This window comes from Jaculus jaculus, chromosome 18, assembly GCF_020740685.1.
Source record: "Jaculus jaculus isolate mJacJac1 chromosome 18, mJacJac1.mat.Y.cur, whole genome shotgun sequence".
In the NCBI taxonomy this organism is placed as follows: domain Eukaryota; kingdom Metazoa; phylum Chordata; class Mammalia; order Rodentia; family Dipodidae; genus Jaculus; species Jaculus jaculus.
The window spans coordinates 14324939-14352295 of NC_059119.1; the positions used below are offsets into that span (position 1 = coordinate 14324939).

At 44.6% G+C, this 27357-nt stretch overlaps 1 protein-coding gene across 2 annotated transcripts; it reads left to right on the plus strand.

Moving 5' to 3' along the window:
* Positions 1–1159: 1159 nt before the first annotated feature.
* Nudt13 (nudix hydrolase 13) lies at positions 1160–26037 on the plus strand. 2 transcript variants are annotated; one of them, XM_045137523.1, is made up of 9 exons: positions 1160–1282; positions 9871–9963; positions 14401–14540; positions 18190–18324; positions 20558–20664; positions 21169–21294; positions 21938–22049; positions 23612–23766; positions 25215–26037. In XM_045137523.1, exons 2-9 carry the CDS (start codon positions 9881–9883, stop codon positions 25479–25481), a joined length of 1125 nt encoding a protein of 374 aa, XP_044993458.1. In that variant the 5' UTR covers positions 1160–1282; positions 9871–9880; the 3' UTR covers positions 25482–26037. The 2 variants fall into 2 exon arrangements, with proteins under 2 accessions (XP_044993458.1, XP_044993459.1); XM_045137524.1 differs by lacking the exon at positions 14401–14540.
* Positions 26038–27357: the final 1320 nt, after the last annotated feature.

Genomic DNA, 27357 nt, shown 5'->3' on the forward strand with positions numbered 1-27357 from the left:
GCATGTCCAACCATGTCTGATTCAAAAAATACTTTTGTAAAGAGAATATAGGCCTGGAGAGATGGCTTAGCAGTTAAAGTGTTTTCCTGTGAAGCCTAAGAACCAGGTTTAATTCCTCAGAACCCATGTAAGCCAGATGCACAAGGAGACACATGTTTCTGGAGTTCCTTTGCAGCAGCTGGAGGCCCTGGACTGCCCATATTCTCTCTCCCTTCCTCTTTCTCTCTCTCTGCCTATCTATCTCCAGTAAATAAATAAAATATTTTTAAGATGTGAATATAAAGAAATGAGTTGGAAGGAGGAGGAGGGAAGGGCAAAAGGATACATGTGATACAGTTGGACAGAGAGAGGGATGGGAACCAACAAAAACAAATTGCACTTGAAATGTTAGAATGAATGCTATGGAAGTCTCTATATACCAACTAAAAATTCAGAACTGCACATAAAATCAAAACCCTGTTCTGGGCTGGAGAGATGGCTTAGCGGTTAAGCACTTGCCTGTGAGGCCTAAGGACCCCGGTTCGAGGCTCTGTTCCCCAAGTCCCACGTTAGCCAGATGCACAAGGGGGCGCACGCGTCTGGAGTTCGTTTGCAGAGGCTGGAAGCCCTGGCGCGCCCATTCTCTCCCTCTATCTGTCTTTCTCTCTGTGTCTGTCGCTCTCAAATAAATAAATAAAAAACCCTGTTCTGATTAGTAGTCACTACTCATTAGAATTAGAGATTCAGAGACTTTAAGGTTATCTAATTCCTACCCTCTTATCCCATTTCAATAATATATACATTCTGTGTATGTGAGTGGATTTAACTATTTTAATAAACCACCCTGCTTTTTCCTTGGGCACAGTAGTTACCTGATTTTAAGATCTTATAATGATCATAATGATCATGCTTTTTTTTTTTAATACTGGGGATGAAATGCCAACATCTCACACATGCAAGCCAAGTGTTCTAACCACTAAGTAATGTCTTTAGCCCATACGACCATGCTTTTGAAGATCATGGTTAACTATGCAGAGAACACAGTAGTGTCCCTGGGAATTGAACTACAGTTCCCAGAGTGCATTGCTAATGTCTAGGAGGATTCTGGGAAGTGTGGCTCACTATAGCCATGTAGAGATTAAATTACATTTCCCAGAGTGCATCTTGAAGGGAATTCTGGGAAGAGTGGCAGAAGCAGCAATGGTTCCTTCGGGAAGGGAATCCTTTTGAACTTGAAAGTTTGAAGTTTCTTGGGTTGTGCAGATTCATGAGGCCCAGGAAGGCACCCCGAAAAGAATCCACAGTGAGTACAGTGAAACAGAACACTGTTCAGGTTCTAAGAGCAGGAAGGATGTCATATCTAGACACAACCAGAACTTGTTAAAAACCGTTGGTTACAGCATTTGACAACTTTCACTTAGTACCCCTGGTTCCTCCAAGGGCGGCCAGTTTCATACTATCACATCAACTACAGAAAAAAAAAAAGTTTTCTGAAAATTTTGCGGAGAGTTATACTAAAAACTGAATTTACCAATCACTCACCTTTTGCCTTAATTTTTGAATTAAGGGATGGGGGAAAAAATTAGGATGTAAACCATAAAAGTCTGCCTATAAACAAGGTCATTGAGACACCGAAAGATGTATTCCAGTGGGTGCTCAGCTTGGCAACCTTCCCATTGCCACTGAACTCTCCCAAAAGGGCTCTCCCAAACACAAGGGAAGCCATGCCTCTTCTGATGAAAGGAACCATGAAAATTCAGGAGGAGCATTTTTGCCTTACCTTCCATCTAGAAAGATGAGCAGCTTGAAAAATGTGAGTGAATTTCAGAGAAACTGTGATCCTATGTCGTCATAAATTAGTTTTTGGTAAAAGTAGTATTACCTTTCATTTCTATCAGCCTTGGTACTTAAAAAAAAAAAAGAAACAACATTGCGGAAGTTGTCAATAATGAATAATAAAATAAAAGAAAGGAAGAAAGAAGAAAAGAAAGAAAGAAAGGAAAAGCAAACATTAAAAAAAATAGGTCCATGACCACTCTGAGTCAGCAGGCTATGATAATCCTCCATTGGCTAAGGCTAATTGAGTAGCAGAAACCAGGCGAGACACCAGGAAGCCAATCAGGTACAGTTGGCCACACAAATTAGTCACAAGCTACAAACATAACCGAATAGCTCTTGCATTTCCCAGGATCCACAAACCTTACCAAAGGAATTCTCTTTGACTCACGGGGGGGGGGGGGGGTATGGTGAGGTTTTTCTGGGAATGGTGGCCTAGGAACAATCTTATTGAACAGTTAGTTCCAGGAACTATTTACTATATTACTATACTTTCTTTTGTCTTTAAAAAAACATGTATTTATGGATATAATTTTTTTTATAGACAGGGTCTCATGTACCCCTGCTGCCCTCGAATGTAGGCAAGAATGATGTTGAACTCCTGATCTTCCTCCCGCAACCTCCCCAGGACTGGGATTATAGGCCTGATTTATACAGTGCAGGAAATCAAATTTAGAATCTTTAAAAAATATATTTATTCATTTTTTTGGGGGGGAGAAAATGGGCATGCCAGGGCCTCCAGCCAATGCAAACGAACTCCAGATCCATGCGCCTCCTTGTGCATCTGGCTTATGTGGATCCTGGAGAGTCAAACCAGGATCCTTTGGCTTTGGCAGGCAAATGCCTTAACTGCTAAGCCATCTCTCCAGCCCCAAATTTAGAGTCTTATGCCTGCTAGGCAAGGACTGTACTAACTGAGTTGCCTCCCTACCTCTGGTTTAAAAGAAATTTTTTTAAGGGCTGGAGTGATGGCTAAGTGGTTAAGGCATGTGCCTGCAAATCCTAAGGACCCAGGTTCAATTTCTTAGTGGCCACGTAAGCCAGATACACAAGGTGGCGCATGTGTCTGGAATTTGTTTGTAGTGGTTAGAGGCCCTGGTGTGCCAATTTCTCTTTCTCTCTCTCTCTGCCTGTTTCTATCTCTCTCTCTCTCTCTCTCAAATAAATAAAATATTTTTTAAAAAAATTTTGAGGAGCCCGGCATGGTGGCGCAAGCCTTTAATCTCAGCACTCTGGAGGCAGAGGTAAGAGGATTGCTGTGAGTTCGAGGCCATCCTGAGATTACATAGTGAATTCTAGGTCAGCCTGGGCTAGAGTGAGACCCTACCCTCGAGACACCCTCTCCCAGAAAAATTTAAGGACTGGAGAAATTGCTAAGTGGTTAAGGTATTTGCCTGAAAAACCTAATGACCCAGGTTCAATTCCCAGTACTCATGTAATGCCAGATGTACAAAGAGGTACATGCATCTGGAGTTTGCTTGTGGTGCTAGAAGACCTGACTTGCTACTCCCGTGCATTCTATCTCTCTCTATATCTTCTCTCTCTCCCTCTCTCTCTCTCTCTGCTTGCAAATAAATAAATAAAAATATTTTTAAAAATTTAAGCTGCATGTGGTGGTGTATGCCTTTAATCCCAGCACTTGGGAGGCAGGGGTTGGAGGATCTCTGTGAGTTCAAGGCCATCCTCAGACTACAGAATGAGTTCCAGGTCAGCCTGGGCAACAGTGAGACCATACCTCAATTTTTTTTAAATTAAGTGGTTGGGTATAGTTGCTCACGCCTGTAATCATGGCATTTGGGAGCTTGAGACAGGAGGACTGCCACAAGTTACAGCCAGGTCTAGGCTACAGAGTGACTTGGCCTTCTTAGACTACATAATAAGGGCTTGTATCAAAACAGTAAGTAGGACTGGAGAGATGGGTCATCATTAAGGTGCTTGCCTGCAAAGCCAAAGGACCCAGGCTTGATTCCCTAGGACCCACGTAAGCCAGATGCACAAGGTAGTGCATGCATCTGGAGTTTGTTTGCAGCATCTGGAGGCCCTGGCATGTCCACTCTCTCTGTGCCTCCCCCCCCCCCTTTTTTTTCTCTCTCTCTCTCAAATAAAAAATTAAAAAGTTTTAAAAAATAAGTAAATATTTTTTAATTGCATGCAAAAATAAAAATTACAAATACCTCTTTTATTTATTTCTTACCTACTTTTTTTCTCCTAAACTAGTCACTATTAACTGTTTGTTATACATGTTTTTAGTAATTTGAAAAAATAAACACTTACAGTTTATTACAGTTATGAGTTTCACTCAGATGTTGGAGGAAGGAGGAGTTCAAGGCCATCCTTGGCTATTGCTGGGATTAAAGGAATGTGCCACCATGCCCAGCTCCTGACTTAATTTTTTAAAAATATTTTGTTTTGCCGGGAGTGGTGGCGCACGCCTTTAATCCCAGCACTCGGGAGGCAGAGGTAGGAGGATTGCCATGAGTTCAAGGCCACCCTGAGATGACAGAGTTAATTCCAGGTCAGCCTGGACCAGAGTGAGACCCTACTTCAAAAAACCAAAAAAAAAAAATTAAAAAAAAATATTTTGTTTTAAGCCGGGCGTAGTGGCGCATGCCTATAATCCCAGCACTCGGGAGGCAGAGGTAGGAGGATCACTGTGAGTTCGAGGCCACCCTGAGACTCCATAGTGAATTCCAGGTCAGCATGGGCCAGAGTGAGACCCTACCTCAAAAAAACAAAAGAAAAAAAAATTGAAAAAAAAAATTTTGTTTTAAGCCAGCACTCGGGAGGCAGAAGTAGGAGGATCATTGTGAGTTCTAGGCCACCCTGAGGCTACATAGTGACTTCCAGGTCAGCCTGGGCCAGAATGAGACCCTACTTCGAAAAACCAAGAAAATAAAATTATAGCAATTTACACCTTCCGAGTTGCATGTGAGGCAGAAAAATTAAGTTCATCTCTTCCAGTATATCTCATCTTTAGATCTTTAGACTATTAAAACGGGGATTCTGCCTTTAATACTGTCCCGGAATGCTTTGTAGCCCGCACATACTGTCTTTGGTGAAAGTTATTTGTTTTCTCTCTCTCACTAGTTCCCTGAGGGCAAGGACTTTCATACTGTCATTTTTGTGTTTCTTAAGAGACCTTGCATAACATCAGTACTTAATAAATACTCTGTTGACTTGCATATGCTAAATATACTTTACCCTTGCCTGGGACATAGATTGCAAGCAAAACAATTCAAGGATTAGTCATCAGTGACTCATGATTATGCAACCACAAAGTAGGCCCAAACTTGAAATGTTCCTTGGTAAGTTACTGTCAAAACTGGCTTCCCTTGGGCTCAATTAAAAGGTGGTTGGTTATTTAACTGTTCTAATTTTCTCTTTCAGTAGAATTTCTCAACTTTTTTTTTTCTTAGCACTCCAAGGAGAAGAAAATACTTACATGCAATGTAAAAGGCAATATTTTGTTAGGAATGTAGCTCGGCAGTAGAGTACTTGCCTAGGATGTATGAGACCCTGACTTCAATCCCCAGCACTGCAAAAAAAAAAAAAAAGGTTACCCCATAATAATACTAATAATTAAATATTATAAATGTAGCCAGGTGTGGTGGCACAGGCCTTTAATCCCAGCACTTGGGATTAAAGAGGTAGGAGGATTGTTGTGAGTTTGAGGTCACCTTGAGACTATTACATAGTGAATTCCTGGTCAGCCTGGACTAGAGTGAGACCCTACGTCAAAATAAAATAAATAAATAAATAAGGGCTGAAGAAATGGCTTAGCGGTTAAGGCGCTTGCCTGCAAAGCTAAAGGACCTACATTTGATTTCCCAGTGCCCACATAAGTCAGATACACAAGGTAGCACATGCATCTGGAGTTTGTTTGCAGTGGCTGGAGGTTCTGACCTCCCCATTTTCTCTCTCTCTCTTTAAAATATTTATTATTTGCAACAGAGACAGAAGAAAAGAAAAATGTGCATGCCAGGGCCTCTAGCCACTGCAAACGAACTCCAGAAGCATGCACCATTTTGTACATTGTCTTATGTAGGTACTGGGGAATTGAACCTGGATCCTGAGGCCTCACAGGCAAGCGCCTTAACTGCTAATCCGTCCTTCCAGCCCTCTCTCTTGATCTTTCCCTCTCCTCATCCCTCCCTCCCTCTTTCTTTCTCAAATAAATAAATAAATAAAATATTTAAAATAAATAAATAAATCCAAAAAATAAAAATAAGCTGGATGTGGTGGCACACGCCTTTAATCGCAGCACTTAGGAGGCAGAGGTAAGAGGATCACTGTGAGTTGGAGGCCACCCTGAGACAACATCATGAATTCCAGGTCAGCCTGGGCTAGAACATGATCCTACCTCAAAAAACAAAACAAAAAATTAATAAATAAATAAAAAGTAAACAAACTCTACACAATGGATTTTTTTCAGAGTCAAAATGTGCTACAAAAAGTAAGTGAGGGCTGGAGAGATGGCTTAGCGGTTAAGCGCTTGCCTGTGAAGCCTAAGGACCCCGGTTCGAGGCTCGGTTCCCCAGGTCCCACATTAGCCAGATGCACAAGGGGGCGCATGTGTCTGGAGTTCGTTTGCAGAGGCTGGAAGCCCTGGCACGCCCATTCTCTCTCTTCCTCTATCTGTCTTTCTCTCTGTGTCTGTCGCTCTCAAATAAATAAAAATTAAAAAAAAAAAAGTAAGTGACTTGGATTTGTGTAAATTTACATAATCAGCTCTTAAAATAATGGCCATGGGCTGGAGAGGTGGCTTAGTGGTTAAGGTGCTTGCCTGCCAAGCCTAAGGACTTATGTTCGACTCTCAAGGCCCCCACCTAAGCCCGACGCATGCACAAGGTGATGCAAGTGTGCAAGTTCGCACATGCACACAAGGTAGTGTACGAGTGTGGAGTTCAGTTACAGTGGCTGGAAACCCTGGCATGCCAGTTTTCTCTCTCCCATCTCTTTAAAAAAAAAAAAAAAAAAAGGCCAGGCATGGTGGCACACGCCTTTAATCCCAGCACGCGGGAGGCAGAGGTAGGAGGATTGCCCGTGAGTTCGAGGCCACCTTGAGACTACATAGTGAATTTCAGGTCAGCCTGGGCCAGAATGAGACCCTACCTCAAAAAAAAAAAAAAAAAAAAAGGCCAGTTAGTTGGGCTAGCCTAAAAAAAAAATTAATAGCCATGACTTTTTTTTTTAATTTTTTTATTTTTTTGTTTTATGTTTATTTATTTATTTCAACGTGACAGACAGAGAAAGAAGCAGAGAGAATGAGAGAGAGAATGGGCACGCCAGGGCCTCCAGCCACTGCAAACGAACTCCAGACGCGTGCGCCCCCTTGTGCATCTGGCTAACATGGGACCTGGGGAACCGAGCCTCGAACCGGGGTCCTTAGGCTTCACAGGCAAGCGCTTAACCGCTAAGCCATCTCTCCAGCCCGACTTTTTTTTTAATCAATAGGATTTCTTCACATTTCATTCTCTGAGGAATATACATTTTAAAGAGTGAGAGAAAGAGGCAAATAGAGAGAGAGAGAGGGAATGGGTGCAGCAGGGCCTCTAGCCACTGTTTTAAAACTCCAGACACATGTGCCACTTCATGCATCTGGCTTTATGTGGGTACTGGGGAATCAAACCTGGGGCCTTTAGCCTTGCAGGCAAGCACTTTAACTGTTAAACCATCTCTCCAGCCCTGAGAAATACTGTTTTTTATGGATTATGAGAAATTTGGCCCCATGACTCTAGTGTTATCCTAGACTTCCTATTTAATCTATTAGTTGGGATAATGCTACCTGTCATAATAAATAAACTCTGAGATTTCAGTAGCCAGGAAGCTAGGGGTATAGTTCAGTGGCAGAGTGTTTGCATAGTATGTGTGAGTCCCTGGTTTCAATTTCCAGCACCAAATTTAAATAAAAAAATTAAATTTTAGCACTTGAATATGGTGGAAACTTTTTTTTTTTTTTCATTTTTTGAGGTAGGGTTTCACTCTAGTCCAGGCTGATCTGGAATTCACTGGGTAGTCTCAGGGTCTCAGCATGACCTTGAACTCACGGTGATCCTCCTATCTCTGCCTCCTGAGTGTTGCCATTAAAAGTGTGTGCTACTATGCCCGGCTCGGAAACCTTTTTAAAAAACATTATGGGGTGCTGGAGAGACGTGGTTAAGGCATTTGCCTGCAAAGGAACCTGGTTTGATTCCCCAGGACCCACATAAGCCAGATGCACAAGGTGGTGCAAGCATCTGGAGTTCGTTTACAGTGGCTGAAGTCCCTGGTACATCCAATCTCTCTCTCTCTCTCTTTCTCTCACACATAAATAAAATTTAAAAAGTCATAAAAGGAGCTTGACTGCAAAGCATAACAACCTGGGTTCAATCTCCCAGCACCCACGTAGAGCCAGAAGCCCAGTGGCACATGTGTCTGGCGTTCATTTGCAATGGCTGGAGGCCCTGGCATGCTCACATATTCCCTCTCTCCCTGTTTCTCTTCTCTTTGAGAGCTTGTTTGGAGGTTCTAGCATGCCCTTGACCGAAGACCGGTCCTCCTTTATTGGGGGAAGGTCGTCCTCTTCCACCGAGCGCACTGGAGCGGTGAGGAAGGGGACACCGCCTAGCCAGCCAGATCAGCCGAATCAACCCTGGCAATCAATGGGGTGACAGAGGTTGCAGCCAGATCGCCCTCACATCCCGTTTCTCTTCTCTTTCTCTCTCTCAGCTTGCAAATAAGTGAATAAATAAATAAATAAACATTATTGGGAGAAGGAGAGATTGCTCAGTGGTTTAGGCGCTCCTTGCAAAGCCTTGATGGCCAGTGTTCAATTCCCCAGCACCCATGTAAAGCTAAATGCACAACGTGGTGCATACATCTGGAGAAGGACACCCGAAGTTCACCTCTGGCCTCTGTGTTGCACACACATCTGCACACGCCCATGTGCATACACCACACATAATACTCTATGCCCACAAAACAAACCCTTACTGTTGTGATTACATGGAAAGTTAGGGATTGAACCAGGACCTTGCATATGCTGCTGGGCAAGTGCTTAACCACTGGACCCCACTCCCCTAGCTCCAGTGTTCAAAAATTGTTTCTTGAAAATAGTCCAGTGGCAGGGCTAGAGAGATGGCTCGGTGGTTAAAGGTGCTTGCTCGCAAAGCCTGGTGGCCCGGGTTTGATTCCTCAGTACCCACACAAAGAGGCGCATGTGTGTGGAGCTTGTTTGTAGTGACAGGAGGCCCTGGTATGCCCATACTCTCTCTCAAGTAAATCAATCAATAAAAGAGTCCAATGTCAAGGACTGTTTGTTGCTGGAAGGGGGCTTTCCTCCTTGTGTGAGTCAAGTATGCGGGCTTCTCTACCTAGTGTCCTTGTTTTCCCTTTGAAGTCCTCCAGGCAAAATGGGAAGAGAATGGAGAAGTCACATTCTCATTCTATTGGTAAGACCCAGTCATGGGTCTACCTAGAAACCCTGCTTGGCTTGGCAGTCACCTCCCAGCACCGACCCCACAGTATGAAGGAGCACACATTAGTTATCTGTGTTAACTGAACTCTCACATCTGATGGTCTTGGCAGAAAAAATTTCAGCTCCATTTGTTAGAAAAGAAGCATGGAGCCGGGCATGGTGGCGCACATCGTTAATCCCAGCACTCTCGGGAGGCAGAGGTAGGAGGATCACCAAGAGTTCGAGGCCACCCTGAAACTACATAGTGAATTTCAGGTCAGCCTGGGTTACAGTGAGACTCTACCTTCGAAAAACCACACACACACACACACACACGCACGCACACACACACGCGCACACACACACACACGCACGCACACACACACGCGCGCACACACACACACACACACACACACACACACACACACACACACACAAAAGAAGAGCTAAAGGGAGAACTGTAAGGAAGATAGCACCTGAATCTTGTTTAGTTTTTTTCTACCTAATGTTGCTCTTTCTACTGTGATCCTGTCATGGCTTAAAATATAACTGTCTTGGTGATTTATTACTTTAAGTTGCATACTATGACCTTTAAAAAAAAAGCCTCCTCTTTTCTCTAGGCAACTGACAATGGCTGTGTTTTGTGGAGCAGCCTGCAGGAGGACATCTTTTAGGTGCTCTCGGCTGCTGTCAACCTATGTCACTAAGACCCGGTGAGTTTTGACCAACCTGAGCAGCAATTATTCTATTCTTGGCCTCTTAAGTAATACAGTCTCAAAAATCCCATACTGAGGAGTAAATATGTTGATTATTCATAAAAATGTTCACTGTGGGCTGGAGAGATGATGGCTTAGTGGTTAATATGCTTCCATGCAAAGCTTAAGGACCCAGGTTCAATTCCCCAACACACAAGTAAGCCAGATGCACAAGGTGGCACACACCTTTAGTACCAGAACTCAGGAGGCAAATGTAGGGAGATTGCCGTGCGTTCAAGGCCAGCCTGAGACTACATAGTAAATTCCAGGTCAGCCTGGGCTAGAGCAAAAATGATTACCCAACAACAACAATAATAAATGCAGCCAGGTGTAGTAGCACATACCTTTAATCCCAGCACTCAGGAGGCAGAGGTAGGAGATCTCCATGAATTCGAGGCCACCCTGAGACTACATAGTGAATTCCAGAGCAAGACCCTACCTCGAAAAAAAAAAAAAAGAGAAAGAGATCCTTAATGAGAAATGTGTATGTGTATGCTTTAGGGAGGCTCTTGGAGTGAGATCTTCGCCTAAGTGTTTGGGCAGGTGTTAGGTGTTTTGCTTGATGGGGCTGTCTGGGCAAAGCACAGGTTGTACCACTTTTATTTCTTCAACTGTTTATATTTGGTAATTCCTGAGTGACACTTGTCATATTTGAGTCTGCCCCAGGCAGCTGCAGTCACTCAAAGTTAGTGTAAAAATACCCCACATCTTAAAAGATCAGATTTCTTTTGTGTTCTATTTATAAAGAGCCCAATCCTTTCACTCCTTTCACTCCACTTGGAAAAGGTTCCAAAGCTGATTACCAAGGGGCATGTTTGTTCTTTTGCTTCCTATTTTCAGACTGTACCACCTCTGTCTGTTGGTGCTGAACATGTTTCCAGAGGGCTGGAAAGATGGCTTAGCAGTTAAGGTGCTTGCCTGCAAAGCCTAAGGACCCAGGATTGGTTCCCCAGATTCCACTTAAGCCAGATGTACATGGTGGCACATGCATCTGGAGTTCATTTGCAGTGGCTAGAAGCCCTGGTGTGTTCATTCTCTCTACCTGCAATTTTCTCTCTCTCTAATAAATAAATAAAATAAAATAAATTTTAAGGCAGAGTGAGAGAGAGAGAGAGAAAGAGAGAATTGGTGCCAGGGCCTCAGCTACTGCAATCAAACTCCAGATGCTTGCGCCACCTTGTGGTCACATGCTACCTTGCGCTTGCCTCACCTTTGTGCATCTGGCTTACGTGGGATCTGGAGAGGGACTGAACATGGTTCCTTAGTCTTTGCAGGCAAGCATCTTAACCACTAAGCCATCTCTCCAGCCCAAAATAAAATATTTTTAAAAAATGTTTCCAGAAGAAGACCATCATAATAGGAGGAAAAGATAATGACATCAAAATAAAAGAGAAACTGATCGAGAGGGGATATGATGGAGAGTGGAGTTTCAAAGGGAAAGTTGGGGGAGGGAGGGAAATACCATGGGTTATTGTCTACAATTATGGAAGTTGTCAATAAAAAAATAAATTAAATTTAAAAAAATGTTTCCAGCGCTGGGTATGGTGGCACTTTAGTCCCAGCACTCAGGAGGCAGAGGTACAAGGGTCACTGTGAGTTTGAGATCACCATGAGACTACATAGTGAATTCCAGGTCAGCCAGGGCTACAGTGAGACCCTACCTTGAAAAACAAACAAAAAATGTTCCCAGATGCTACAGAAAACTTCTTGATAGAATATGGCATACTTAAGAGTGTTTTAGGGCTCTTTTTTCCTCCCCTTCAATACTTTGGATTGAACTCATGGTATTTCCCATGCTAGGCTCTAAGTGAGCTACATCCTCAGCTCTGTTTTATTTTATTTTATTTTTTAATTTTATTTCATTTCATTTTGAGGTAGGGTCTCACTGTAGCCCAGACTGACATAGAACACACACTGTAGTTTTTCTAGGCTGGCTTTGAACGCACAGTGATTCTCCTACCTCTGCCTCCCAGGTTCTGGGGAGAAAGGCATGTGCCACCACACCCTCAGCCCTGTTTTAGGAATTGTGTGTGTGTGTGTGCATATGGGTGTACAGGTGTATGTGGACAGCAGAGGATAATCCCAGGTAACATTCCTTCAGGTGCAGTCTATCCTTTCTTTTTAAAAATTTACTCCAGATGCATGCATCACTTTGTGCATCTGGCTTTATGTTGGTACTGGGGAATAAAGCCCAGGCCATCAGGCTTTTGCAAGCCATTGCCTTTAACTGCTGAGCCTCAGTCCATCCTTTTTTTTTTTTTTTTTTTTTTTTTTTGTTTCTCGAGGCAGAGTTTCACTCTAGCCCAGGCTGACCTGGAATTCACTATATAGTCTCAGGGTGGCCTTGAACTCACAGTGATCCTCCTACCTCTGCCTCCCAAGTGCTGGGATTAAAGGGATGTGCTACCACACCTGGCTTAGTCCATCCTTTTTTGAGACAGTTTCTCATTTGCTTGGAAGTGCCCAAGTAGGCTAGAATGGCTGGCCAGTGAGCCTAGGAATCCGTCTCTGCCTCCCCAGTACTGAGATTACAAGTGCACCACCATGGCTGACTTTTTGAAGACTTAACCCACGTCCTCATGTTTGCAAGGCAAGTACTCTACCCACTGAACCATGTCCTCAGCCCGTTTTAGCTTTTTTTGTTTGTTTGTTTGTTTGTTTTTTGAGGTAGGGTCTCACTTTAGACCAGGCTGACCTGGAATTCACTATGTAGTCTCAGGGTAGCCTTGAACTCATAGTGATCCTCCTGCCTCTACCTCCTGGTGCTAAAATTAAAGGCATGTGCCACCACACCCGACTTTCCATTTTAGGGTTTTAACAGGCAAAAATGATGACTATTTAGACCCCCCAGGAGAATCATTTCATCTCCACCAAATCACATGGACTCTGACATTTGCAAAACTCTTGAAGGAATAGACTCTGACCACCCTTAATAAAAAGCTTAGAAAAGCCCAGCTTAGTGTTTCTTTGTGAGAAACCGATAACATATCCTTATTAATTAAACAGACCAAATGTAAGCTTCACCGGCAGCCCCTGTAGAGCAGTGAACGAGCTAGGTGAGTGATGCAATGCTTTGCTGATGGCAAAACTTGTTGTCATTCTTGGGTGGACTGGGTTACTGCAGACTGATTATTTGCTTTCCGTCTGCAGCCATCAAGGCAGCTCTCATCTCTAGGTATTCTGTGGTGGATTTTTTTTTTTTTATTTAATCATTGAACTTGTTTTCCTTTCACTCCAGTGCTTGTAAATTCTTGCCTCACTGTGTAATACTGGCCAAGTAACTTGAGGTTTAAGTCAGTAAATATTTATTACCCTTGAAGTTCAAGTCAATAAACATTTATTGAATTAAGCTATCCAATTTGTTAATTACTGAGATGTACAGCCAGGAAAGGCAGATCCTGTCCTTGAGGAGACAGACAGACAAACAAATAGCACAGTTGCATGACCACAGAAACATAGACGCGGTGTGCAGAAGGACAAAGGAAGGGATGCACCATTACCTGCAGCCATCTCCAATTCTGGAGCGAACTTGCAGGAAGAGGATTATAAGTTCAAGGTCTGCCTGGGCTAGGAAGTGGGTTCAAGGCTAGCCAAGGTAACTTCATGAAACCCTGTCTCAAAATGAAAAATAAAAACTGGGCTGAGCTGGGTGAGGTGGCCCACACCTTTCATCTCAGCACTCAGGAGGGAGAGGTAGGAGGATCACTGGGAGTTTGAGGCCAGCCTGGGACTACAGAATGAGTTCCAGGTTGAGCTGGGATAGAGTGAGACCTCACCTCAACCCCCCCTGCCCCAAAATCCACAGGGCTGAAAGTATAGATAGCATGTGCAAGGCATTGGGTACAATTCCAAGCCTCACAGGTAGTCAGCCCAGTAATAAAAAAAGGGCATAGGGCTAGAAAGATGGCTTAGCGGTTGAGGCACTTACCTACAAAGCCTAAGGACCCACGTTTGCCTCTCCAGATCCCACATAAGCCAGGCACATGCAGGTGAGGCAAGTGCAAGGTCGCACATGCTCACTAGGTGGCACAAGTGTCTGGAGTTCAATTACAGTCGCTGAGGCCCTGGCATGCCAATTCTCTCTCTCTAAAAACAAGATTTTTTTAAAAAAGAGAGCCAGGTGTGGTGGCACACACCTTTAATTCCAGCACTCGGGAAGCAGAGGTAGGAGGACTGCCATGAGTTCGAGGCCACCCTGAGAATACAGAGTGAATTCCAGGTCAGCCTGGGCTAGAGTGAGACCCTACCTCGAAAAAGCAAAAAAAAAAAAAAAAAAAAAAAGAGAGAGAGAGAGAAGGGATATAACTATGTAGGATAGGCTACAGGTAATCTCCCAAAATGGCTGGTGTACAAATGATTATGTGTGGTCTTATAATAACTATTTCCCAAATATAGGTATTTATTTGAACTGAAGGAAAATGATGATGCCTGTAGAAAAGCCCAGCAGACAGGAACATTTTACCTCTTTCACAACCTGGCTCCCTTACTTCAGGAATCAGAACATGGGTATCTGGTCCCCCAGCTTAGCCGATCAGGTAAGCCCAAGGTATGCCAGTGGAGTAGACAAGCTCGTGGCTATTAAGTGAAATTCAGTCCACATTGAATCTCAAAAAACAAAAAAAATTCTTAGGATTTAGAGTCTAGATTTTTCAAACAGCTTTTGTGTCTTAAGCTTGAATAACTGCTTCGGCCAATTAGTAGTGTATTGTATGAATTTGAATTGTTCAGTCAAATATTATTATTGTGGTGGTATGAACCACTAATGCCTTAAATCAGAAGGCACTGAAACTGCTTTTCAGATTGGACCTCCTGCCTTATCATGGTTTGATTCAGGTATCTCCCATAAGCTTGGGTATTCTGAATGCTAGTCTCCCTAGCTGATAGCAATTGGAAATTAAAGCCTCCTGGGGGTAGTGTATTGTTGGGGGCAGGCTTATGGGTGTTATAAACAGTTTCCCCATGCCAGTGTTTGGTACTCTCTCCTGTTCCTGTTGTCCACCTGATGTTGGCTAGGGGGTGATGTCCACCCTCTGCTCATGCCATTGTTTTCCCCTGCCATCATGGAGGAGCTTCCCCTTGAGTCTGTAAGCCAAAATAAGCCCTTTTTGTCTTTCCTACAAGAAATTCATATATATATACACACATACATATATACATATACATACATACATACATACACACTTGGAATTTTGATTTTCGTTTTAGTTAACTTTTTTTTTTTTTTGATGGTGCTGGGGATTGAACCCAGGGCTCCACACATGCTACACAAGCTCTCTTCCATTGCATTACTTCCTAGCCACCTGTGGTTTTATTTATGAGATGGGAGTCTTACTTCGTTGCCTAGGACTGGCCCTAAACTGTTGGGTGTAAGCGATCCTACTTCCTCGGCCTCTTCAGTAAGTGGACTATAGGCTTATGCTAGCACACCCAGCTGAAATGTGCATTCAAATATTAACTACCAGTCTTGAGAGGTGGCTTACAGGTTATGGCACTTGCCTGCAAAAGCTTAAGGACCCAGGTTTGATACTCCAGGTCCTACATAGCCAGATGCACAAGAAGAAGAAAAAGAAACTCAGCACAGTTAGGCTGTTTTATGACGAGGAGTACTTCATGTCCAGCACTGGCTGTTTCCCAGCACAACACTTACCTTCTGCAGACCAGGCTCTCCTATGAGATCCCCTCTGGCCCATGTAAGCAACACAGCCTGCAAGCCCACTATGTAACTGGACTGACCTCTTGTAGTCTAAGTCTGATACCTTTTCAGTGCCTCAGTAAGCTAACGGCCGTGTATCTTAGGACTGAGAGGGTGCTTCACTCAGGTTCGCATTGCTGGTAGAAATCACCCAACCAAAAGGCAGCTTGTGGGAAACGGGTTTATTTTGGCTTACAGGCTCAAGGGGAAGCTCCATGATGGCAGGGGTAAAATGATTGACATGAGCAGAGGGTGGACATCACCCCCCTGGCCAACATCAGGTGGACAACATGAACAGGAGAATGTGTCAAATACTTGCAAGGGGACACTGCCTATAACACCCATAAGCCTGACCCCCAACAATACACTGCCCCCAGGAGGTGCTAATTCCCAAATTTCTTATCAGCTGGGAACCTAGCATTCAGGATACCTCAGTTTATGGGGGACACCTGACTCAAACCACCACAGAGGGTATGTTCCTTCTTTCATACTCAGTCACACAGATAGTATTCTTTTGGTCTAAACTGCTCAGATTGCTTGGGAAGTGGAGGCAGAAGGATGAGAAGTGCAAGGCCAACCTGAGCCACACGAGACTCTTATCTCAAAAAAAAAAAAATTAAAATCAGAGACAGGGGCTGGAGGGATAGCTTAACAGTTAAGGTACTTGTCAGAGAAGCAAAGGACCCAGGTTCAATTCCCCAGGACCCACGTAAGCCAGATGCACAAGGTGGAACATGCGTCTGGAGTTCGTTTGCAATGGCTGGAAGCCCTGGCACACTCATTCTCTCTCTGTGTCAAATAAATACATAATTAAAAAAAAAAAAAGGGAGGGGGAGAGAAAAAACTTTAAGTGATTAGACTTAATATACACAGCTAATTAGCTTCAGGGTGGTCCAGATACAGCTGGCATCTATATTCTCAGATCCAAACAACTGTGAGTTGAAAAAACATTGTGTCTGTACTACACACAGACACTTTCATTTTTCTCATTGTCCTCTGCATGATACATGATGACAGCTGTGCACACCACTGCATTGCTGTTAGGAATTGTAAGTGATCTAGAGATGATTTAAAGCACATGTGAAGATGTGTGTAAGTCATTGGCAAATACTACTGAATTTTTTTTTTTTTTTTGAGAGAGGGAAAGAGACAGAGAGAGAGGAGAGAATGGAAACAACATGGCTTCCAGCCACTGCAAATTAACTCCAGATGCATGCATCCCCTTATGCATCTGGCTTACGTGGTTTACGTGGGTCCTGAAGAATCGAACCAAGGTCCTTTGGCTTTGCAGGCAAGTGCCTTAACCACTAAGCCACCTCTCTAGCTTCCTCATTATTTATTTTTTGATTTTTCGAGGTAGGGTCTTGCTCTAGCCCAGGCTTATCTGGAATTCACTCTGTAGTTTCAGGGTGGCCTCAAACTCACAGCAATCCTTCTACCTTGACTTCCCAAGTGGGTGGGAATAAAAGTGTGCACCACTGTACCCAGCCCCGAGTTTTTAAAAAATATTTTATTTATTTATTTGTAAGCAGAGATACAGGCATACACACAGAGAAAATGGGTACACCAGGGCATCTTGCCATTGCAAATGAATTCCAGATGCATGTGCCACCACTTTGTGCATCTGACTTTACATGGGTACTTGGGGAATTAACTGCTGGGTCATTAGACTTTGCAGGTAAATGCCTTAACCACTGAGTCATCTCACCAGCCCTTATTACTCTATTTTTTTTTTAATAGTTATTTATTTGACACACAGAGAGAAGCAGACAGAGTCCCTGGGTATGCCAGGGACTCTAGCCACTGCAGACGAACTCCAGACACATGCACCACCTTATGCATCTGGCTTATGTGGGTACCGGGGAATTGAACTTGGGTTCTTAGGCTTCACAGGCAAGCACCTTAACTGCTAAGCCATCTCTCTAGCCCCTCAATTTTTTAGTTTTTTGAGGTAGGGTCTTACTCTAGCCCAGGCTGACCTGGATTTCACTATGTAGTCTCAGGCTGGCCTTGAACTCATAGTGATCCTCCTACCTCTGCCTCCCAAGTGCTGGGATTAAAGGCGTGCGCCTCCATGCCCGGCTTGATTTTTTTTTTTTTTTTTTGAGATAAAACTGGCACACCACTGCCTCCAGCCACTGCAATTGAACTCCAGATGTGTGTGCCACCTTGTGTGCATGCACAACCTTGAGCATGCGTCACCCTTGTGATCTGGGGAGTTGAGCATGGGTCCTTAGGCTTCCTAGACAAGCATTTAACCATCATCTCTGCAGCCTACCTACTTGATTTTATACAAGGGACACGTGTGAATTTTGGTAAGACGTGTTCTGTAATGAGACCCTCACAGATTGAGGGGCAGTTATAGACTTTCAGCTGAAGTGTGTGATTTCCTGAGCATCTAGATGACGGTGGTGGTGGTGGTGGTGGTGGTGGTGGTGGTGGTGGTGGTGGTGTGTGTGTGTGTGTTCTCACTTCTCCTTTGTGTTGCTTAGAGTTGGAAGGGGTCCTGGCTAAGTTTGGACAGGATGCACAAAGAATAGAAGAGTCCGTGCTGATTGGATGCTCCGACCAGCGTGAGGCGTGGTTCGCGCTGGATCTGGGTCTGAAAAGCTCCTCCTCCAAACATGGTATGTCACCTTGTTCCTAAAGCGACTTCTTGCCATTAATAGACTTTGGGATTTCACATCATACCATTCCAAAGAAAACCTTAGGTTTTTTTTGTTTTGTTTTGTTTTTGTTTTTTTTTTGCGGGTGGGGAGGGTTTCGAGGTAGGGTCTTGCTGTAGCCCAGGCTGACCTGGAATTCACTATGTAGTCTCAGGGTGGCCTCAAACTCACAGTGATCCTCTTACCTCTGCCTCATGAGTGCTGGGATTGAAGGTGTGAGCCACCACGCCTGGCAATCTTAAGTATTTTAAAATTCATGGCATCAAAGCTGGGTTTAGTGGCATATAATCCCATAGCACTTGAGAAAGCAAGGCAGGACAATTGAGAGTTCAAGACTATTATGGACTATAAAGTGAGACCCTATCTCAAAAAGAAAACAAAGGCAAGCAGGGTGCACTCCTGTAATCCTAGCACTTGAGAGAGACAGGCAGGAGGATGAGGAGTTCAGAGTCATTCTCTACTATATAGCTAGTTAGAGGCCAGCCTGTGCCACATGAGGTCTTGTCTCAAAAACAAAACAAACAAAAACACCACAATAAAATAATGATTTATGGCATCATTCTTTTTTTTGTTTTGTTTTTTTTTGAGGCAAACCCAATGGACTGGCCTTTTTTAAAACAAAGAGATTTATTTTTATTTATTAGAGACAGAGAGGGAGTGAGAATGGGTGCACCAGGGCCTGTAGCCACTGCAAACGAACTCCAGATACATGTGCCACCACATGACATCTGGCTTACGTGGGACCTGGAGAATCGAACCTTGGTCCTTAGGCTTCGCAAACGCCTTAACCGCTAAGCCATCTCTCCACTCCCAGACTGGCCTTTTTTTAATGTAAGAGATAGAGATAGAGAGAGAGAGAGAGAGAGAGAGAGAGAGAGGGAGAGGGAGAGGGAGGGAGAATTGGTGCATCAGGGCATCTAGTCTCTGTAATTGAACTCCAGATGCATGTGCCCCCTCGAGCACGTGTGTGGCCTTGCACGCTTGTGTCATTGTGCATCTGGATTATGTGGGATCTGGAGAGTTGAACATGAGTCCTTAGGCTTCGCAGGCAAGTGCCTTAATCGCTAAGCTTTCTCTCCAGCTCCCCTCATTCTTTTTATAAATCACTTTTTAAGAGAAGAGAACTGGCATGCCAGGGCCTCCAGCCACGTGTGCCACCTTGTGTGCATTTGCAACCCTGGCACCCCCATCAAACCTGGGTCCTTAGGCCTTGCGGGCAAGTGCCTTAACTGCCATCTCTTCAGCCCTCTGTTGTTTTTTTTTTTTAAACCAATGTAAGGAAATAACAACATTATCATAGAGTAGCTTTGGGTTCTTAAACCTGCATTTGGGAGCCACTTTAATTCTGGGTTCACAGCTGCCATCAGACTTTCCTTCTCACTTTAGTCATCTGGATATAAAAGTGCTGGAATGAGGGCTGGAGGGCTGGAGGGATGGCTTAGCAGTTAAGGCATTTGCCTGCAAAGCCAAAGGACCCAGGTTCGATTTCCCATGACCCACATAAGCCAGATGCACAAGATGGCGTATGCGTCTGGAGTTCATTTGCAGTGGCTAGAGGCCCTGGAGTGCCTATTCTCTCCCTCCCTCACTCTCTCTCTGTCAAATAAATAAAAACAAACAAAAAAAAAAGTGCTAGCTGGGTGTGGTGGTGCCTTTAATCCCAGCACTTGGGAAGCAGAAGTAGGAGAATCACTGTGAGTTCAAGGCCACCCTGAGACTACCTAGTGAATCCCAGGTCAGCCTGAGCTACAGTGAGACTCTACCTCAAAAAAAAAAAAAAGTGCTGTAATGAGGTTCAGATAGAGCTCCCTTGTCATTCTTCAAAAGATAGTGTGGATAATGTGGCCAGGCTTATTGCTCTGAGGAGGATCTTGGGATATACCATGCTCTCATGTTTCCCAAACTGAGATATGAATCACCTAATACACACACACACACACACACACACACACACACACACACACACACAGACATACACAGTGGGGGGAGGGGTGGCCATCATGCCACACTGGCTGCTTCAGAATCTCCAGGTAGGAGCTTGAGAACCTGTATATATATATATTTTTATATTACCTAGATGAGTTCTTACCAGGCAAGCTTGGGAAACATTGCTCAAACAAGATGGACTGGAGAGGGGTCCAGAGGCAAGGTTTGATTTCTTTGTTTAATTTTATTCTCTTTTCTAATTTTCTAGTCTCCTTACCACAATCTGAAATGGAGGCAGAGCTCAAAGGTTCTTTCATTAAGCTGAGGAAGGTTCTTTTTCAGCTGAATCCGACGGATTCCTCCTTGCTGTTCACGGTAGGGTCTGGTTTTCAGTTCTGTAGGAAACTTAATAACACGTGTATACATATTTTTTTGTGTTTGTGACAGGGTCTCACATAACACTTGTCTAGCATGTGTGAGGCCTTGAGTATGAGCCCCAGCACTGAATAAAACATACTTGCTTAGCTGGGCATGGTGGTGCATGCCTTTAATCCCAGCACTTGGGAGGCAGAGGTAGGAGGATTGTCATGAGTTCAAGGCCACCCTGAGATTACATAGTAAATTTCAGGCCAGCCTGGGCTACAGCAAGACCCTACCTTGAAAAACAAAACAAGACAAAAAAAAAAAAAAAAAAGCTTTCTTTTAGATTTCTGATGTTAGGGGAACATATTGAGAGAGTGTCCATACCTCCTAAACAGCTGGTAGCCACTTGAAAGGGTGAGGTGGGAAGAGACTGGCCCTTCCTCATGGGTTCTCTAGATACCATTATGATCAGTACAAGTTCTCTGAGTGAAACCTAGCCAATCTGTGCGTTGCTAGGCCCAGGCTCTTCTCCACTGGCACGATGGCCATCAATTCTGCAGCAGAAGTGGACAGCCCACCAAGAAGAACCTGGCTGGCAGCTGGCGTGTGTGTCCTTCCAATAAGATCATCTACTATCCACAGGTAAGCGCGCCTTTAAGAGGACATGCCAGATGCGGCGGGGCCTTTAATTCCAGGATGTGGGAGGCTGAGGTAGGCGGATTGCTGTGAGTTCCAGGTTAGCCTGGGCTAGAGTGACACCCTACCTTGAAAACACAAAAATAAAAAATAAAAAAAATAAAAAAACAAGAGGGGAAGAGGGAGAGTAGGTTGGGTAGTAGGAGGGGATTATGATCATGTTATGTTGTTTACATATGTGGAAGCTGTCAATAAAAAGTTTTTAAAAATAGGGAGAATGGAAAAAGGGTATGAAAGCCATGGTAGTTAGTACATCCCTTTAATCCCAGTACTTGGGAGGAAGTGAGGTAGGAGGATCTGCCAGGAGTTCGAGGCCACCCTGAAACCACATAGTGAATTCCAGGTCAGCCTGAGCTAGATTGAGTTCCTACCTCAAAAAACAAAAAACAAAAAACAAAAAAAAAAAAAAAAAAAAAAAAGCTATGAAGGAGAGAGGAAGGGAAGGAGGGAGGGAGGGAGGTCAGTGATTTAGGAAGGCTGTCACTCCTCTGTTCTGGGGAAGGAAGCCTGTATGATCAAAGGCTTGATTGTCCATTTCTTCTGTCCACTAGGCCCCAAAGTACAGCATTCAATTTCCATTCTTCCCTAGATGGCTCCTGTGGTGATCACTCTTGTGTCTGATGGGCCTCGATGCCTGCTTGCCCGCCAGAGCTCCTTCCCCAAGGGATTTTACTCTGCCTTGGCGGGTTTTTGTGATATCGGTAAGTTTGGGCCATATACAGGCGACAGTGGAGGATAAAAGCCCTGATTACTAGTAGGCACTTGTCTTGCTGCCATACAGCTTGGAATCTCAAACATATTTTTCATTATCATGTGAAGAAAACTACCTTCTTAAGCCGGGCGTGGTCACACACATTTAATCCCAGCACTTGGGAGGCAGAGGTAGGAGCACAGCTGTGAGCTCAAGGCCACCCTGAGACTACACAGTGAATCCAGACCAGCCTGAGCTAGAATGAAACCCTACCTTAAAAAAACAAAAAGGGGCTAGAGAGACAGCTTAGCGGTTAAGCGCTTGCCTGTGAAGCCTAATGACCCTGGTTTGAGGCTCAATTCCCTAGGACCCATGTAGGCCAGATGCACAAGGGGGCATGTGAGTCTGGAGTTCGTTTGCAGTGGCTGGAGGACCTGGTGCACCTATTTTCTCTCTCTCTGTCTGTCACTCTCAAATAAATAAATAAATAAAAAGAAACAAAAAAAAAAAAAGAAAAGATAAAAGAAGAAAACCGCCTTCTGGGCTGGGAAGATGGCTCAGTGGATAAAGGTGCTTTTACCCCAAAGCCTGAAAGCCCATGTGAGCTGGATATGAAAAAGTGGCACAAGTACCTAGCTAGAATTCCATATCTGCTTATATATATTTATTTGAGGAAGAAAGAGGCAGAGAGAGAGAGAGAAAATGGGCACATACCCAGGGCCTCTAGCCACTGGAAACAAACTCCAGACACATGCGCCACCTTGTGCATCTGGCTCATGTGGGTCCTGGGGAATCAAACATGGGTCCTTAGGCTTTGGAGACAAGTGCCTTAACTGCTAAGCCATCCCCCCCCACACCGTCTTTTTTTTTTTTTTTGAGGTAGGGTTTCACTCTAGCCCAGGCCGACCCAGAGTTCACTATGTAGTATTAGGATGGCCTTCAACTCATGGTGATCTTCCTAACCTCTGCTGCCTAACTGCTGAGATTAAAGGCATGCACCACCATGCCCAGCTTTGGTTTATATTTTTAAAATTATACCTTATATTATTTTATTTTATTGTTTTATTTTTTTAGTCTACTGGGTAAAAGGTGCAAGCGGTGATAAATGGAACTGCATTAAAGCCAAGGACAGCAGTAACCTCTCCCACTGCTTCCTTTGATCTTGCACTGTAGAGCTGGAGAGACGGCTTAGCTGTTAAGCGCTTGCCTGTGAAGCCTAAGGACCCCGGTTGGAGGCTTGGTTCCCCAGGTCCCACGTTAGCCAGATGCACAAGGGGGCGCACACATCTGGAGTTCATTTGCAGAGGCTGGAAGCCCTGGCGCGCCCATTCCCTCTCTCTCCCTCTAGCTGTCTTTCTCTCTGATCTTGCACTGTTACTAGCCTACCGGACTAAAACACTGTGCCTCACCATCCAACTCCGGGCCCCATTCCTAGTGCGGGAAGGACTCGGATTTAGGACACTCCTGAGAATGTGCCACAGAGACTTTAGAAGCAGGTCTGTGCTCCTGTCCCAGGGGGACTGTCAAGATCTACGATCTACAGCTGTGTGGAATTAATTTGAGTGCTTGCAGGTGAAAGTGTGGAAGAGGCTATCCACCGAGAAGTGGCAGAGGAGGTGGGACTGGAAGTGGAAAGACTGGAGTACTCTGCCTCCCAGCACTGGCCCTTCCCTAACAGCTCGCTCATGATTGCGTGCCATGCCACAGCGAAACCAGGGCAGACGGAGGTGAGCCCTTCCTTTCCCATTCGCTATCCGAGTTTCTTTGCTCCATTCAATCTGCTGGCCAGAACGCTTTCTCTTATGTGTTTGAATACACAGTACCAGTTTTGATCAGCATTTGTCTAGATTTTACAGTGATGCTTACGATAAAACTTACACCTTCACGGAATTTTTAAAGTTTTAATTTTGGGGGCTTTTCGAGGTAGGGCCTCACTCTGGCCCAGGCTGACTTGAAATTCACTATGTCGTCTCAGGGTTGCCTCGAACTCATGGTGATCCTCCTACCTCTGCCTCCTGAATGTTGGGATTCAAGGCATGCATCACCACACCTATGCCAATGGAGAAGAGCCTGGGTCTAAGCAACGCACAGTTTGGCTAGGTTTCGCTCAGAGAACATGTTTCACTCACTGTAATGTTATTTAGAGAACCCATGAGGAAGGGCCAGTCTCTTTCCACCTCACCCTTTTAAGTGGCTACCAGCTGTTTAAACTGGGAGGTATGGAAACTCTCTCAATATATTCCCCTAGCATCTAAAAGATATTTTTGGCCTTGTTTAGTTTTTCGAGGTAGGGTCTTGCTCTAGCCCAGGCTGGCCTGGAATTTACTATGTAGTCTCAGGGTGGCCTTGAACTCATGACAATCCTCCTACCTCTGCTTCCCGGGTGCTGGGATGCAAGGCGTGCGCCACCATGCCCGGCTAAGCAAGCATGTTTTCTTCAGTGCTGAGGCTCATACTTGCTACACAAGTGTTATGCGAGACCCTGTCACACATACAAAAATGTATCCACCTGTATACACGTGTTATTAGCTTTCCTACTGAACTGGCTAAGACATTTTTATTTCAGCAAACAAATAATTACCATTCTATCTTAACCATGAAATAACTACTTTGTCTTTTTTTAAAAATATTTTATCTCTTTCTTTGAGAGAGAGAGAGAGAAAGAGGCAGGTAGAGAGAATGGGCATGCCAGGGACTCCAGCCACTGCAAATGAACTCAAGACACTTGTGCCACCTTGTGCATCTGGCTTACGTGGGTCCTGGGTAATTGAACCTGCATTCTTAAGCTTTGTAGGCAAATGCCTTAACCGCTAAGCCACTTCTCCAGCCCCAGAATTTGTCTTGTGTAAGTGAAACTTTATAACATTTATCAAACCCCTCCTTATTTCTCATTCCCTCCAACCCCTGGAGGCTAGCATTCAACTGTTTGCTTTTATATGTTCCTGCCTAAGACAGCTTACTTCTGTAACCATTTTCTCACTTTGGCCCATAGTATTTTAAATTTTATAGCTTTTTCTTTTCTTTTTTATTTTTGGGTCTCACTCTAGCCTAGGCAGACCTGGAATTCACTATGTAGTCCGAGGGTGTTCTTGAACTCACAGCTGTCCTCCTACCTCTGCATGCACCACCACACTTGGCTAAATGTGCTTTTGTTTTTTTCTTCCCTGTCTTTCAGATTCAGCTGAACTTGAGAGAACTCGAGGCAGCTGCCTGGTTCAGTTGTGATGAGGTGGTCTCAGCCCTGAAGAGAACGGGCACCTCTATGCAACCCAAAGACGAGACTTTCCCATTCTCACTGCCCCCCAAGTTAGCCATTGCCCACCAACTGATTAAGGAGTGGGTAGAAAAACAGACGTGTTCTTCCCTGAGTGCTCAGTCCAGGATTAAGCCATCTAGGTCCCTCCTGGGAGGTGCTGCAGGGCATGCCAGAGATCCACTGTAAAGGAACGGTGACTCAAGGCCAGCTCCAGGCCAACCTCATGAGGCAGAGGGGAAGGTGACTCCATGGCAAGATACCTCTGTCAACAATGTTAATGAAAGAAGCTCTTACTTACAGGCAGCCAAAAATGCCAGTGTAAGCTGGGAATGGCAAGGGCCTGCAGTCCCAGCCACTTTTGGAAGCTCAAGCAGAAGGACCACTGAGGTAGGAGTGCGGGAGCCAAGCTGGGCCAACACTTCAAAAGAAAAGAAACCCGAAACAGCCAGGAGAGCTGATGAGACAGCAAGGGAAAGGGTGCTCATTGGTGTGCATGAAGGCCATTTTCTCCAATGTCTGGGAGCAAACATCCTCTGACATGTGGCTTCTTATTGCTGCTTTACACTAGCAGCCAAAGCGTGCCCAGGGTGATTTTGGTTAAAATCTTTATCAACCTTAGTATCAAAAATACATAGTAATGCCGGGCGTGGTGGCACATGCGCCTTTAATCCCAGTACTCAGGAGGCAGAAGTAGGAGGATCGCCATGAGTTCAAGGCCACCCTGAGACTACAGAGTTAATTCCAGATCAGCCTGGACCAGAGTGAGACCCTACCTTGAAAAACTAAAAAAAAAAAAAAAAAAAAGCAAATTTTGTAGCTGGGTGTGGTAGCGCAGGCCTTTAATCCCAGCACTCGGGAGGCAGAGGCAGAGGCAGGAGGATCCTGAGAGTTCAGGGCCACTCTGAGACTACATAGTGAATTCCAGATCAGCCTGGGCTAGAGTGAGACCCTACCTCAAAAAACCAAAAAAAAAAAACAAAAAAAACCTAGCAAAAAATCCTAGCAAATTTCAACTCACTGCTAAGTTACTTTTCATCCTCACAGAATTAGAAAATAGAACAGTATTCCATTTAAAATTTTTTTTTAATTTGAGAGAGCGAGAGCGGGGGGGGGGGGGGGGGGGGGGGGGAGGACGACGACGACGACAGAATCAGCAGTGCCAGGGCCTCAGCCACTGCAATCGAACTCCTGATCTTGTGCCACCTAGTGGGCATGTGCGACCTTGCGCTTGCCTCACCTGTGTGTGTCTGCCTAATGTGGCATCTGGGAAGTTGAACATGGGTCCTTAGGCTTTGCATGCAAGTGCCTTAACTGTTAAACCACCTCTCCAGCTCCAGTATTCTATTTTTTAAATGTGTGTATAGGTATATTTTTATACACGGTAGTTGCATCAGAATTGCATTTGTGTTTTCTGTGTGCATGCACACTGGGGACTGAACCCAGGGCTTCACATAGGCTAGGGCTCTACCCCTGAGCGACATCCTCAGCCGAAAAGCTCTGTGTTCTTCTAAAGCCACCTGGAGGGATGAAGAAAGCGGGAGCTAAGGCACAGTCAGGTTCTGTTGCGGTAGTTGATCCCTTAGGGCTCAAGATGATTTAGAACTATTGTGTTGTTGGCTCTTACCTGTCCGCATGAAAAGACTAAACATCAAACTGTCACTGGAATGTGCGCAGCCACAAGTGCTGATTAAGTTTAGTTAAAGATTAGTTAGGATAAAGAAGTAAATGCCAAGCCTGAGCCATTTCTCCAGCCTATGGAACAAACTCAAGATTCCCCATTGCTCATCTGTGCCGCTCCTCCATGCCCTTCCTCCACCCTAGGATGCTGGAGAGGATGGAGCCCAGGGTCCCGTGATGCTAGGCAAACACTCGGCCACTGGGCTTCCTCTTCAGCCATTCTGTACCCCGCCATAAGGAAGGGGCATTTATTGATCAGGAGAAAATAAAATTTTACACCTTTGTTCTAGCTTGTTCTTTTTTCTGTCCTTTTTAAAAAAGAAACATTGCCAGGTCTAGTTGAAAAGAATGGCTGGGCAAAGTCACATCTTCAGGTAACTCCAGG